The sequence below is a fragment of the Gymnoscopelus microlampas genome (assembly GCF_963454915.1).
Source record: "Gymnoscopelus microlampas genome assembly, chromosome: 24".
Lineage (NCBI taxonomy): Eukaryota > Metazoa > Chordata > Actinopteri > Myctophiformes > Myctophidae > Gymnoscopelus > Gymnoscopelus microlampas.
Genome location: NC_139961.1, coordinates 33,404,384 through 33,418,762, shown reverse-complemented (window position 1 = coordinate 33,418,762; position 14,379 = coordinate 33,404,384). Strand labels below are relative to the sequence as shown.

Sequence of the window (14,379 nt, the reverse complement as noted above, 5' to 3'; positions counted from 1 at the left end):
TTACTACAATTGATCTGCTTTACGTTGTCGATGTGGAGCTGTGTCACTAAGGGGCGGTGCTTGGTTGCTAGGGGCGTCCGGCAAGGTTTAGTTTGATGTTATACCGCCCCCCTACAGCAAAAGTACATAGTGTCACCTTTTAGATCAGGGGTCTTCAACGTTTTTCAGGTCAAGGACCCCTTAGCAGAGAGACAGATGAAGCAGGGACCCCCACTAACACTGTGTTGCAGATTAAACCTTTTCATAGATTTCATAGATAGCTTTGTAGACTTGTTTGACTTACATTATATTTTCTATTAATATGTTGGCTTCATGTTAATGTGTATTTTCAGACAGTTAACCGTTTAAATATTTATATTTAGTCAACTTGACCGTTGGCTCTGTACTTGGTCTGCTCCTTTTCCCTTTACACCAACTCTATGAAAATAGCCGATCTACAAGCTCACATCGCCTCATGCTGAGCTTGTCAAATAATATCTTGTAGATCGGCTATTTTCACAATATTTATCTGTGGAACAGAGTCAAACTAAATGTAATGCCTCAACTCAATTATGATTATTTTGGGGGGTCCCCAGTTCAAATATGATTATTTGGGGGTAGCGGCCTGAAAAGGTGCTCAACCACTGCTTTAGAAGTTGCTTGAAATACAATATATGATTCTTATAAGACTGATGAATGAAGTCTGCTTATATGTATACTGAATCAACTTCCAACAACTAATTTCAGCAATTGTAATGTACACATTTAGCCTTCTTATGACCCCCCCCCCCCCCCCCCCCCCCACACACACACACACACAGCAATATTATTCATTATATAAATTGAATGATGTATATTTGTTTCATTTCTAGCAACTAGATAAGGCTCATACAGCTACCATGTTTGATATGTACTGGTATTCACAGGTATCCTACACAGTACACTTCATCACAGTTACAGATATCTCAGCATCACCACAGTCAGTATTCAGGTTTCATTAAAAAAACAAAAACAAACAACAACATAGAGAGGCAGTGTCTGGAGTGTAGTGTTGGTCACAAAACACAGTAGAAAGATTCTTCATATCGGAGTACAATTAAAGCTGCAATCCGGAACTTATTTCTAATTAATACAATTTTATTTTAACCAATCTGTATGGTAATACAATTGGCTGGAGGTGGTCCACCAACTCTTCCGTTGTGAAATTTAGACCCTGGTGTCGGGTAGGATACTTGCTGGTCGTGGTCGACAACTAGTACTACCTGAAGCTCATAAGCCCAATACCTCCCCTGGCCAAGCATGAGCTGAGTGGTAGATTTTTGATTTCCCATGTGGGAGACACGGGTTTGAATTGCAGGTAAGACATAAAATGTACAGATTGCAGCTTTAAGGCTAATTTATATTTCATCAAAGGACTTTATCGTGCGATGAAATATAAATTAGCCTTGTTATAATCTTCAGGGCAGGGACATTGATATGCTACCTTGTATTGATTCCTACTCTATCTGATGACGATTACTACATCTCCTATTGCTCATACAGTATATCCCTTTTACAAGTAATTTGCACTGTGCCCCATTTGCCCATAAACAGACAAATATGAGAAATACCATGAATGTGCTCAAATATATTCCAAAATGTATTTAATATTTTGTTTATATATTTACATATGTACTACTATTGTGTGTGTGTGTGTGTGTGTGTGTGTGTGTGTGTGTGTGTGTGTGTGTGTGTGTGTGTGTGTGTGTGTGTGTGCGTGCGTGCGTGCGTGCGTGCGTGTGTGTGTGTGATCCTGTATACAGCATCTGCATGTTATTAATACTAATGACAACAAATTAGTAGCACATGTGTAAGTATATTCTTGACACAGCATCAATTATATTGGATTGGCCAAAATGAAGCATCAACACATTTTTGTGTGTATTTTAACACAAACACATATGTAGGTAATGTATGCTTATATTATAAATATGTCAGTATATGATTTCCATATTGATGCACAATGATTGCTAACTTCAATCCCACCATATTTCACAGTCGAATTCCAAGAGAAGACATGGATTAAAATATGAGTCTTATACCACAGAGGAAGTATTAATCCTGAGATATACAGTATATAGTTGCATGCAGGTGTTGTGTACCGAAAATAGCCGATCACCAAGCTCACAACATGTTGTGCTGACATGCGTTGTGAGTTGTCTATCTGCAATTTTTGGTGTGCAACACTGGTGCGCAACTAAGTATAAATCAGGCATTAGTCCAGTGACTGTTCACTCCTCCTGTCTCCCACTCACAGGGGACGGGGCCTGCTGGGATATATATCCATTATTATTGTTGTTATTACTGTTATTGATTGGCACCGACTTGACCCTCCCACTCTGCTTGGAGCACCTCCTGATTTGTCATCTCAGAACTGCTTCTTTGATCCAGCACTCACAAGCCCCGCCCATAAACCACATTTGTTCATATAAAAAAAAAGAAATACTACAAAACTACAAAAAAAGAAGGAGAAAAAAAGGCTCAGAGAGTATAGGCTAAAAACAAAGCACAGTAGAAATTGGCCTCATTGCTTTGATTGTCTTGTGTTTGGCTTGCTAGTCAGGTTGGAGGGGTTCTTTGTGCACTGTGCTAGGAGAAGTCCCACACCCCCTCTGCAGGGTCAATAGTGGGGGATGTTGGTGCATGGCAGGATGGGGTTGGGGGGCAGGACACCGGGGAGTCTTCAGGGCTGGTCAGGGGCACCGCTGGGTACATGAGGCTGAGGAAGGAATCTCTGGTGTGCCGCTTCACCTGTCAAAGAATGGTATGATACTGGTCAAAAACACGGTGTAGTATGCTTGTGTTTGCAAAAAAGTTATAACTTTACTGAAATGTTTTCATCAGCACACTTAATTTGAGTTTCTTTCTTTAGGGCTAATGTGAAATGTATTTTTGCCAAACCAGAATAAGCATCTTTAAATCACTTAATTTATGATCAAAGAAATAACACTAGAAAAAGTGTTCCTCGGAGCACACGTCTCCGCCAGGTTAGGTAGGTTATTGTGGGCCAGCAATGTTGTTGGAATATGAAATCCGTGATGATCACATGACTATAGAGATAATATGTACCTAATAAGATAATCTGTAGGGGTTTTGCAAAAATCGGCCTCCTGGTGGCACTATAACAGGACAATGTGAAAAATGCAGGGCAGAGGTTTTTCACTCGATCGGTCCAGTTATAGGTACAAAATACAAATGCGAATCAGCCTGCTATTTCCTCCTTGGCCTAGTGGGAATGTGCAAAAGTTTCACGGCAATCGCACGTTGCGTTCATGATTTGAGGCATTTTGTTCAAAATGGACCACTCCTGCAAACTTTGGAAGCCAATCTTAGCCAGTCAGGATGCAATATAAAAAATCTGTAGGATTGATATGAAAAAACGAGTTTTGCAAAAATCGTCCTCTCTGCCCGCCTTCGGCCTGGCAGAGACAATAAGTAAAATGTAAAAAAGGATGTCAAAGTTGTACATAAAATAAAAAAGTGACCCAAACTAAATGAGTTGTACCATCCTGCTTAAGGGATGCAAGCTTATATACACAACAAAAGACGTTTACAATGAACGTAGGACATGAGCTGTTGTATAGTATTACACCACTGTTCCTCTTTCAGGGGACCCACCTGTTTGAAAAAGGCGTGGGTCAACAGTGTTGATGCAGATGGCCTGTGGAGAGAAAGAAACATTAAGCTTTAGTTGCGTGCTGGTGTCGGATGCAGAAAATAACCGACCTACAAGTTCTATGAGATCTACGAGCTCGCAGATCTGTGTGTATAAATTAAGCATTACATCACAAATAAATAAAATACATACCATTATATTAATATGTGAAATAGAGAGGATATGATTTTCCTGACATTTTTCTTTCTTGTGCATAACTGTATTTGTATTATTTCAGATTGAAGCTCATCTCTACTTGCTTCTCATGATGGTACATGGTAGGCTATTGGAATTATTCTATTGTCTATTCTATTTATTCTATTTATTATTCTATTTCTATTGTCCTTCATCCATCAGACACTTGATGAGAGCAATTACAGCATTTTGATCTGTTCTATGTTTCATTTTCACAGTATATTTGCTGGCTTTACATGATGACTAAATTGCTGATCATTGTTAATTGTCTAGTTCACGTGTCCCTAGCCTCGTTCCCAGCCATAGTCATCTGCGAAGAGAAAAGCCTGGTCAGGACCTAAAGCAGAGTGTCTATAGGGGCGGGACTTCCGCTGTGTATGTGAATATTTATGTGCTGTGTCTTGTTTTTGCCAAAATAGTGGCAGGGCTGTAAGTATGACCATACTGTATGTCTTCCTCCGGGGAGCATGAAGGTGCAAAGCAACTTCTATGGCGATCCAGCGGGTAAGATACCTTGTCTGAGACAGTCTTGGACGGAGGGACGGATGGACCGACATATATATATTCTTTTTTCTTATATTTGATTATTATGATCATTGACTGACCTGCGTTCAGGCTGTTGCTGCAGACACAGCTGGACCAGGTTGTGCAGGGTGGCAGAGTGGTTCTTGGGCCCAGGGCTCTGAGGTCGGTCTGTGGTCGGAGCGGTAGCACTGTGTGTCAGGCTGCCTGTGGCCACGCTCTCCCCGATGCCGGAGTCCACCCCAGACCGAGACACCTTCAGACCCCCTAGCTCCCCCAGGGGGAATGGGGCCACATCCAGCAGACAGCAGTGGGAACCACGCAACTTCTGTAGCAGCATCTGGACAGCACATAAAAGGAAGACAGCAAATGGGTGTAGTATTATTAGTATTAGTATGATCAGGAACACCGCTAATCAGTTGTACGCTTTCACATACCAGGTGGAATGTGAAAGTGTACTTTCATTACCTGTGTAGGAGGCATGTCCTGGAATGGCACCCTGCCACTGACCAGCTCACATGCTACAATACCTAGACTGTAGATGTCTGACTTCACCCCATAACCATGAAGGTCCTGGTGGGAAAGACAACACAGGTGGGAGAGAGAAATAGGCAGGGAAAGGTGGAAAGAAGGAAGGACATTTCTTTTGTTAAAACCAGTATTTTGACAGAAAACAACGACAGAGAAAAAAAGAAAAAGGGTTATAAGAATGCAAAATAGAAGTCCTAAACTACAGAGAACCTGCCACTTCAAGCAACTTCCCTCTTTAAATGAGATTTTAGGTAACATCTACTTTATCCTGGACTTTATTTTTTATCCTGCCCACATGCATACAGTAACAGGGTTGGGTTTTGTAATTGGTCCTTGTTTATGTGTGTGTCCCTCTGTCTGTCTATCTGTGAACAAAATAACTGGGTGAGAACGGATGGGTGGACTTTCATGAAACTTGATGAGAATGATCAGTAGGTTGCCAATATACACAATACACAATATAATAACATGTTGCTCAGAAACAGTTCACAAGAGTGGTGCTCATGTTAGGTGTGTTATTATTATTTTTCTGTCATTGTTAATATGTTTGCTGTGGGTCAGTGGTCTGGTCCATAAGCAGAAGACTATGGTCTGACCTGTCGCAGTAGTTCCGGGCTGAGCCATGGCAGGAGGGCGGGGCTGTGATGCGGCATATCGAAGACGGCCCTCACCCTCTTCCCCTCCCGCATCATACTGTAAACACTGTGGAGCCCAGAGAGGTAGACACGACCCTCCCCCGACAGCAGGATATGACTGGCCTTCACCCCCCTTACAAAAACATGACAGACATTCAGAGCAGGGACGGAAAAACAACTCATTCGTTTAAAATCAATCTTCATTTATCTCCACAGGTTCCTAACTCGCCCACGCTCCACTGACCTGTGGACGTAGCCCATCTGGTGCAGGTATTCCAGAGCCTTCAGCACACCATACAGCAGGTAGGCTATCAGCGACTCACTCATTCCATCTGGAAAGTAAGTCCTTAGTAAAGAGTCTGCAGAACCTGTAGACGAGAGGAAAATAAAGTCCTCAGCAAAGACTCTGCAGAGCCTGCAGATGAGACAGATCATGTCAAACATGAAACACAACTTATATGCATTTAATGGTGATCAATACTTTGTTCCGTGTTGGTGTAGCACAACATGTCGGTGCGTAACATGGCATGCAACCAAGCATAAATCAGACATGATATATACATATATAAATATTACAAATATGTATGTATATCATATTTACAAGTAGCACCCATGCACACAGCACCTTCAAAGCGCCGTCTTACTTGTTGTTATTCAGAATTCTCTCTTTTGTTATCGTTATTGTTGTAACAGTGTTGTTACAATGTTGAGGAACCAAAACCAAATTATTTTACTCTTGTGTACACTCTTGAGATGAAATGTAAACAAATACATCTTGAATATAGAACATAATTTATTCTCTAAGACAAAAGTTCATCAAAGTGCTTTCAGAACCTTTCAACAACTTTTCTTCTACCACTCCAACCAGTAAACCATTGAAGTGGAGGTGCTCAACTGGTATTATTATTGGACCTGAATATTGGCATGTAATATCGAAGATTCCTCAAATTAAGTTGCACTCTGCGGAACTCTCATAAACACACTCTGGGATTGTGTCCATAACAATTTCAGGGAATCAAAATGCTATCAAACTAGAGCACAATCATGTATGGAGAGAGTTGGAGACAGCATCTGACCGTAAGTCATGAGTGGGGTCAGCACCCACAGCTGGCAGCAGGAGCTGAACACCAGGCGAGACGTCAGCAGGTACGGATGACGAAACAGCCTGGACAGCAGCGCCTCGTTCTGGGGATGGGGACAACGCAACATGCATGTGATGTTCATCTACTGATAATATGATTTTTGTAATACTTTAAACACTTTAAAGATTATTTACTTTATACATTTACATGTATTCATGACTAAAACTGAGACAAGGCATGAACTTGGACTATTTCCAGCATTGTCATTTTCAGTAAAATAGACTGTGGAACTATGTAGGCAGCATGTCCAGCAACATGAAGCTAGCCATGTGAACTGGCCAACACAGAAATTACCCTGGAATTTGCTGCATCTTCATTTCTAGACTGTATTTACCTAGGAAAGTAGGCAACTGAGTTCAGTGCCTGTCTTATGTATGTGTCATAGTCCTTCAAACTCATTTGTTAACCACTTAAACCCCCAAGGTCTCCCCTTTTATCTCTCTTCTATACCAAATGGAAATCTCTTTGCTGAAAATAGGCGATCTACACACTCACAACATCTTGCGTTGTGACAGACTATGAGCTAGTAAATCTGCTATTTTCGCTTAATGTTCACCAATTTTTATGACATGCCCTGATTGCCCTCAATGGATGTGTTAATTATTTGTATATCAATATACACAAAAATACTAATAGACATAGATGAAGCTCTCACCATGAGCTGTAGCAGTTCCTCCTCCGTGCATTCGTCCAGGTTGGTGTGCTTGACTGCCACCAACTGGCCAGTGGGAGTATGGCGTGCCATGCTCACCTGGCTAAGGTTATTGAAGCCTTTCCCTGGAGACCCACACCAATAACACAGAATGTTCCGAATTTAATGACCAAGGGACATGGTCAAGTCAAGAGTAAGCGCAGGGGGATTTGTAACTGATTTGGCACTGCACAGTATACTACAGTAGAATATTGTAGAATAGACAATCTTGTGATTGTGCTGTGTGTGACTTTGTGAAGCTTAAACAGAGTAGGACTGCAAAAAGACTATGTACGCAAAAAGAAAAAACGGTTCCCATTATAAACAGCATGCTTCTCATAGCTGTTATGGTTTGTGAAGCTCCAAAGTACTGGAATGGCAGTGGCTAAGGAGGTAGAGTGGCTGCTTGGTAATCAGAATGTTCCCAGTTCGATCCCTGACTCCCCCTGGGTTAGTGTTGAAGTGTTTGAATGCAGATGAGCAGGTTGGTACCTTGCATGGTTGCCTCTGCTGCCAATGAGTGAATGTAATGCACATTGTGAAGTGCTTTGCATAAAGGTGCTATATAAATGCAAGATTTATAAAGTTTGTTTTCTAAAAGTGTTGTGCACTATACAGTATGTAAAAGTCATCATTATCTGCAAAAAAATGCTGTTGTGTATTCTCACTAAGACAAGGACTATATTAATCCACAGTAAGAAGTCAATCTCATTTGACCTCTCTAAAAAAAACGTGAGGTGCTATTAGTGGCGCTCTCACCCAGTTCTGCCAGCAGTTGATAGTGGGCCGGCTCAGCCGTCAGCCCTGTGATGTCATCGCCACCTGGTGTCCCTGCCAGAGTGTATACAGAGGCTCCCGAGCTCTGCAAAACACACATATAACATACATACACGTAAATAAATGATTAAAATGTCACGTTGTAATCTGCCCAAGCAGCTGCCCAAAATACTTCCATGTTCACAAGACGGCATACTACTGATGTACACATAATCGTACTCACACAAACACACATAGCCTCTCAGAGTTTCTCATACACAAACGTGCTTTATTAATTTGTGTGCTGTACAACATGACACAGCTTGCCTCTCAACAACAGAACAATCTCCTTCATGGAATTCTACAGAGGCACAGCAGAACTGCTGGGACCAGAATGCGCAGATGACACTAGTTTTTGTCTCTGAGCCAGGCGGAGGTCAAAGCACCATTGTTGTCATGAGGCAAATGCTATAACGGTGGGGTGACAATAGCTGCCACAAGGTGGCACTGTGGCATTGGTTTAGTGTGTGGTGATATTGGTTCTGGGGGGTGGACAAGAGAAAAGAGAGGCTCCTTGCCTTGGTTCTGACTGAGGAACGAGCGGGCTAGAACAGAGAGTCAGCCTGTAGTTGACAGTAGCTTTTTATTAAGGATATGATTCTGCTGCCTACAAGCAGCTTATTAGTTCGCTGGGCTGTGGCTCTGCTAGCAAATATGAGAAGAATTGCAAGCAGAACTTTACCACAAGTAAAGGGGTTTTCTGCGTTCAGTGGCTACAGTCTTAGTCCATTGCACTGACCTTTGCCTGTATCCTTAGCATAACAGTTTGTTGGTGGCTGCTTGAGTTTACCTCCACAAGATTCTCAACAAACGTGAGGCTTCAACATCCCTAAATAAATACATGTTAACTAGTTTCAACCTTGTGTACCTTTGGGCATGCCATTATAGATGAAACTTCAATAGCTTTCAAAAATAGCGAACATATTAGATCTACAAGCTCGTAGATCGGCTATTTAGCAATTTGACATGCAACAAAGTATATAAGGCATAAGTGATATATGCAATTTAACGCAAATACCTGACAGATGTTAAAACATCAAAGATGGAGCCAGTGATGACATTGAGCACAGAGGCTATCAGAGAATTAGTTCTTCTAATCTACACAGACATGGCCTTCAGTGAAGTACCCCCGTCTCAGAAAAGTGAACCCTAGATGATGGTTGGCTGTAAGGACAGTGGTTCGCAAACTGGGGTCTGGGGACCCCCAGGGGTCCTTGATGGGATACCAGGGGGTCCCAGCAAAATATGTTAATATAGCATCCAGATCAGTTTATCCACTTTAAACCCATATATATATATTGGCTTTTTGAAAATATTTTTTCCATTTTAACAATCTTGTATGGGGGTCCCTGGCACAAAATATTTTCAGATGGGGGTCCATGGCCGAATACATAATAATTTGGGAGTCCTTCATATGAAGACGTTTAAGAACCACTGCTGTATAGGCTACTGACCAGGAACTGCTGGCTGGGGTCCTCATAGTGTTCCTCTATGCCCACAGCCTGGACCTGAGTGTGGGAGATGCAGGAACAGTCCTGGGGAGGGGAGGAAGAGGAGGAGGAGGAGGAGGAGGAGGAGAGGTGCAGCGGTCGGAAAAGTACTCAAATTGTTTACTTAAGTAAAAGTATCAATACTGCAATGCAGAAATACTCTGTTACAAGTTAAAGTCCGGTAATCAAAATTTAATTGAGTAAAAGGACAAAAGTATTGGTATCAAAATGCACTTAAAGTACCAAAAGTAGAAAGTACTCATTGTGCAGAATGTCCCATTTCACAACTTTTCAAATGTATAAAATGTATATAGGGCTAAAATAGTTAATGTATGTTTTGTAATAATAATACAAATCTTTAAAGTATAGTAAGTAACTAAAGTTTTCAAATAATTGTAGAGGATTAAAAGTACAATATTTGCCTCTGAGATGCAGTAGAGTAGAAGTAAAAGTATACAGACAATTGGAAATACTCCAGTAAAGTAAAAGAAATACCTCAAAATTGTACTCAAGTACAGTACTTGAGTAAATGTACTTAGTTACTTTACACCACTGGAGAGGTGAGACATGTGCCAAAGGAGAGGAGAAGAAAACTGATATCCAGCCCCATGGGAGGAATGAGTGGGATATAGGAGTGCCAGGAAAGCTTGGTGGGAGGATTTAGCCAGGCAGATGGGGAGAGGAAATTGGGGGTGGGTGGTGTTGTTGTGGCCGCCTATGAGCCAAAACCATGGCCAAACCCCTGAAGAGGTATACTGAAGAGGCAGGGAGGGAAGACATTGGGAGTGATGGTAACAGACACTGAAAGCTTGACAAGAAGCACAGCTCTCTGACTGATGGAAAATGCTGACGCTTCGCCAACAACCGAGAAAACTAACTGCATGATGCATAATTAGAAATAATAGTCTACAACAGTGGTTCTCGACCTTTTCATGCCGCAACCCGTTGTGAGCTTGAAGATCTGCTATTTTCACAATTATTGCCCCTTTCTAATATTATTTGAAAATATGGCCAATGTTTGACCAGTTTTTATAGTATAGAGATTGTTGATTTTCTTTCTTTTTTTTTCTTTCTTTCTTTAGGTATTAAAAAGGTCTTAAAAGTCCTTAAATAATTGTCACTTCACTGTCATCTGGGGACCCCCCAAAAATCATGTGGGGACTCCCCTGGGAGAACCACTGGTCTACAAAACAGAATAGCACATGCAAGGCAAGCTAAAAAATCAAGGCAAAACTAAAGTAACAAACACACCACCTGCGCGTGTTTACATGCCGTGGCTAGAACACCGCAGTCAATAGCAGACCTGACACATTCATTCACCAGCGAGGTCACGGTCACGTCACCATTCATCAAACAACAGAGAGAGAGAGAGAGAGAGAGAGACAACAACTGAAGCAGAAACACACCATGCATGCCCCCGATAAAGATAACAATAATAATAATATTCTTACCAAGAAAGACATGGGGTCCTTTTTGCGACGGCAACACAACACGCCTGAGGATGAGCATCTATTCGATCACTGGCTGCTGGAAGAGGAGGAGTGCATTAAGTGTGGTGCGTGGTGGAGAGAGAGAGAGAGGATGAAACGGAGGAGAATAGTGTAACATGAGACATCGCTAGTGATGTGTGTGTGTGTGTGCACACACACACACACACACACACACACACACACACACACACACACACACACACACACACACACACACACACACACACACACACACACACACACACACACACACACACACACACACACACACACACACACACAATCCAACCAATAATAAGACAGCCTACCTGGCTGCATTGACTGTGTGACTTCATCATCACCGGGGCAACGGGGACACAAATGAAATGCCTGTGAATGAATGTCGCATAGAGGGTCTCTATTCACCAGAGAGTGAGTCTGCGGAGTGGTGGAGTCAGTGCTGTTGACATTGGAAACAAATCTGTAGACTACACACAGAGCATTTTTTCAGCCAAAGCAAATCACCAAAACACAGGGGAAAAAATAACTACAAATAAACAAGTTGCCAAGTGTGAATATTATATAAGTTAAACATTATTTAACCACTTTCACCTTTTGGGCATGTAAATGTTTCCATTTTTATTTAATTGTCTCCGAAAGGCCGAAAGGCATGGCTGAGACTGTGAGTGAGTGAGTGAGTGAGTGAGTGAGTGAGTGAGTGAGTGAGTGAGTGAGTGAGTGTGTGTGTGTGTGTGTGTGTGTGTGTGTGTGTGTGTGTGTGTGTGTGTGTTAGCTAGCTAATCTCCGGCACCGTTGAGCCGTTTGCAGCTAAACTGTGCACGCACACTTCCTGGATGCCAGAGCAGAACCTCTGCCATACATCTTTCAGATCGGCCTGTTATAGCGACACCAGCAGGACGATTTTTGCAAAACACATTTTTTGACAGTACTCCTGCTGATTTTGTCCAAACATCACGCAAATCGGTACACAGTATCTCTATAATCATTAAACGAAACGGGTCTTTCAGATTCTTCATATTCCATCCTGATTTGCTAAGATTGGCTTCCAAAGTTTGCAGGATTGCTCCGTTTTGAACAAAATGTCTCAAATCATGAACACAGCGTGTGATCTCTCTGAAATATTGTACGCACATTCCCACTAGGCCGAGGAAGAAATGCCACTTGATTTTTTTCAAATATATATATATCTATAAGAGGTCGATTCGTGTTTTTACCTATAACTGCACCGATCTGTGTAAAACTGTGTAAAACACATTTTTTTATATTACTCCTTCAGATTTTATCAAAATTTGATGCAAATCGGTACACATGATCTCTATAGTCATGTGATCAAGACGGAACTGTTTGATTTTTCATATTGCATCCTGATTGGCTAAGATTGACATCTAAAGTTTGCAGGAGTGGCCCGTTTTAAACAAAATGCGCAAATCATGAACACAGCGTCTGATTGTGGTGAAACTTTGCATGCACATTCGCACTACATTGAGGAACAAATGCCATCCTTTTAAAATTGCCCGATTATAGCGCCACCAGGAGGCCAATTTTTGCAAAACATTTTTTTTAAAATGTATTACTCCTACAAAGTTTGTCCAAACATCACGCAAATCGGTACACATTATCTCTATAGTCAAGTGACCAAGACGGATCCTTCAGATTTTTCATATCCCATCCTGATTGGCGAATTCCGGACATTGGCCCACAATAACCTACCTGACCTGGCGGAGACCTGCGCTCCGAGGAGCACTTTTTCTACGGGGTCCTCGCTACATTCTACAGAGGCACTATAGAGAGCATCCTGACTCTGTCTGGTCTGGAAGCTGCAATGCATCATCAGACTAGAAATCTGTGCAGAGAGTGCATGGTGAGGACAGCGGAGAAGATCATCGGGACCTCACTGCCCTCCATCAAGGACATTGCTGACAACCGCTGTCTGACTAGAGCCAACAACATCATGACTGACCCTGCCCACCCACATCATGGACTGTTCACTCTGTTGCCCTCTGGCAATAGATACCGCAAGCAGCGTCGGGAGCCGAACGTGTTTTTTCCCCCCCAAAGCCATCAGACTTGTGAAATAGTCCCGTAGGCTACAATGCTGTGCAATATCCCCTAACCTATGCTGCTGAAAGACTCCTGTTGTGCAATATTTTTGTCTCATGAACTGACTGTGATTTTATTTTATTTATTAGTGGTGTTTTTAGTATTGTAGTATTTTAGCATTCTTTTAACTAGGATAGTTATAGATCATAGTAATCCAGTGGAACACAATTTCGTTAATTTTTGCATTTCATGTATATATGTTGAATAACAATAAAAGCAACCTATATATCTATCTATATATCTATTTATCTATCTAACGACTCTCCCAACTATCAGAACAATCACATTCATATACGAGGTTATAATGGTGTTATAACGCCCAACTGATCAGACCCCACAGACAGCCAGCAGATAATAGTTCACGTCCTTGATGACAAAGCAAAGCAACATGTCAAACAAAAAAAAAAGAGGCCTATTATGAGACAACTGCCATTTGGCTCGTGTACCGATCATACTGCAACATGTTGTCTTGAGTTCATTAATAAATTCATGAAAATGTTCAGATCACAACCTACCTTTTTTTAATGTCCTCTCAAAACAGTTCCTCTCTGACGCCACTAGACGTAAACAGGTTGCAAAATAAGAGTCTATGTTATTTTAAACAAGGCTTTCCTGCTTCTTATTTGCTAGTTTTGGTGCACATGTGGTCAAAGAATAGGTGGAATTAATGAGGAAAATAGAATAGAATAGAATAAAATATAGAGTAAAACAAATGACATATCAGACTGAGATTTTATTTTGACACAGTGGTCTGTCTTGGCTGGATGGATGGCGCGCTATAAATAGGTCATGGATTTCCCCGCCCCTGCTGCTAGCCGTGACGCTTGTTGATGACGTAACAAGGAAGCAGGAATAGTGTTGCCAGATTTTGCGAAATAAATAAGCAACCAGGTCTATGAAAACAAGCACAAAAGAAGAAGAAAAAGGAAGGCGGCTACGGTTATTTGAAAATATATATTTTCAAAAAGATAAAAAAGGATCTTGAAAAAAAGAAAAGAAATTGGAACATTTTTGAAACATTTTAACAACACAAATCTTGTATGGGGGTGACAGGGGGTCCTACCTGACACAAAATATTTTTCAGATGGGGGGTC

General features: G+C 41.6%; 1 protein-coding gene across 4 annotated transcripts; it reads right to left on the bottom strand.

The window, feature by feature from the left end:
- Positions 1-821: 821 nt before the first annotated feature.
- Positions 822-14,015, bottom strand: stradb (STE20 related adaptor beta). 4 transcript variants are annotated; one of them, XM_084051098.1, is made up of 13 exons: positions 13,794-14,015; positions 11,494-11,602; positions 11,147-11,219; positions 9,660-9,740; positions 8,149-8,251; positions 7,354-7,475; positions 6,633-6,741; positions 5,801-5,924; positions 5,518-5,689; positions 4,859-4,963; positions 4,474-4,730; positions 3,637-3,679; positions 822-2,769 (listed from the first exon to the last, which is right to left on the bottom strand). In XM_084051098.1, exons 3-13 carry the CDS (start codon positions 11,156-11,158, stop codon positions 2,608-2,610), a joined length of 1,290 nt encoding a protein of 429 aa, XP_083907224.1. In that variant the 5' UTR covers positions 11,159-11,219; positions 11,494-11,602; positions 13,794-14,015; the 3' UTR covers positions 822-2,607. The 4 variants fall into 4 exon arrangements, with proteins under 4 accessions (XP_083907224.1, XP_083907225.1, XP_083907226.1 ...); XM_084051099.1 differs by having other exon boundaries at positions 11,494-11,652; positions 13,801-14,015; XM_084051100.1 differs by having other exon boundaries at positions 11,147-11,222; positions 11,494-11,624; positions 13,801-14,015.
- Between the last annotated feature and the right edge of the window lie 364 nt (positions 14,016-14,379).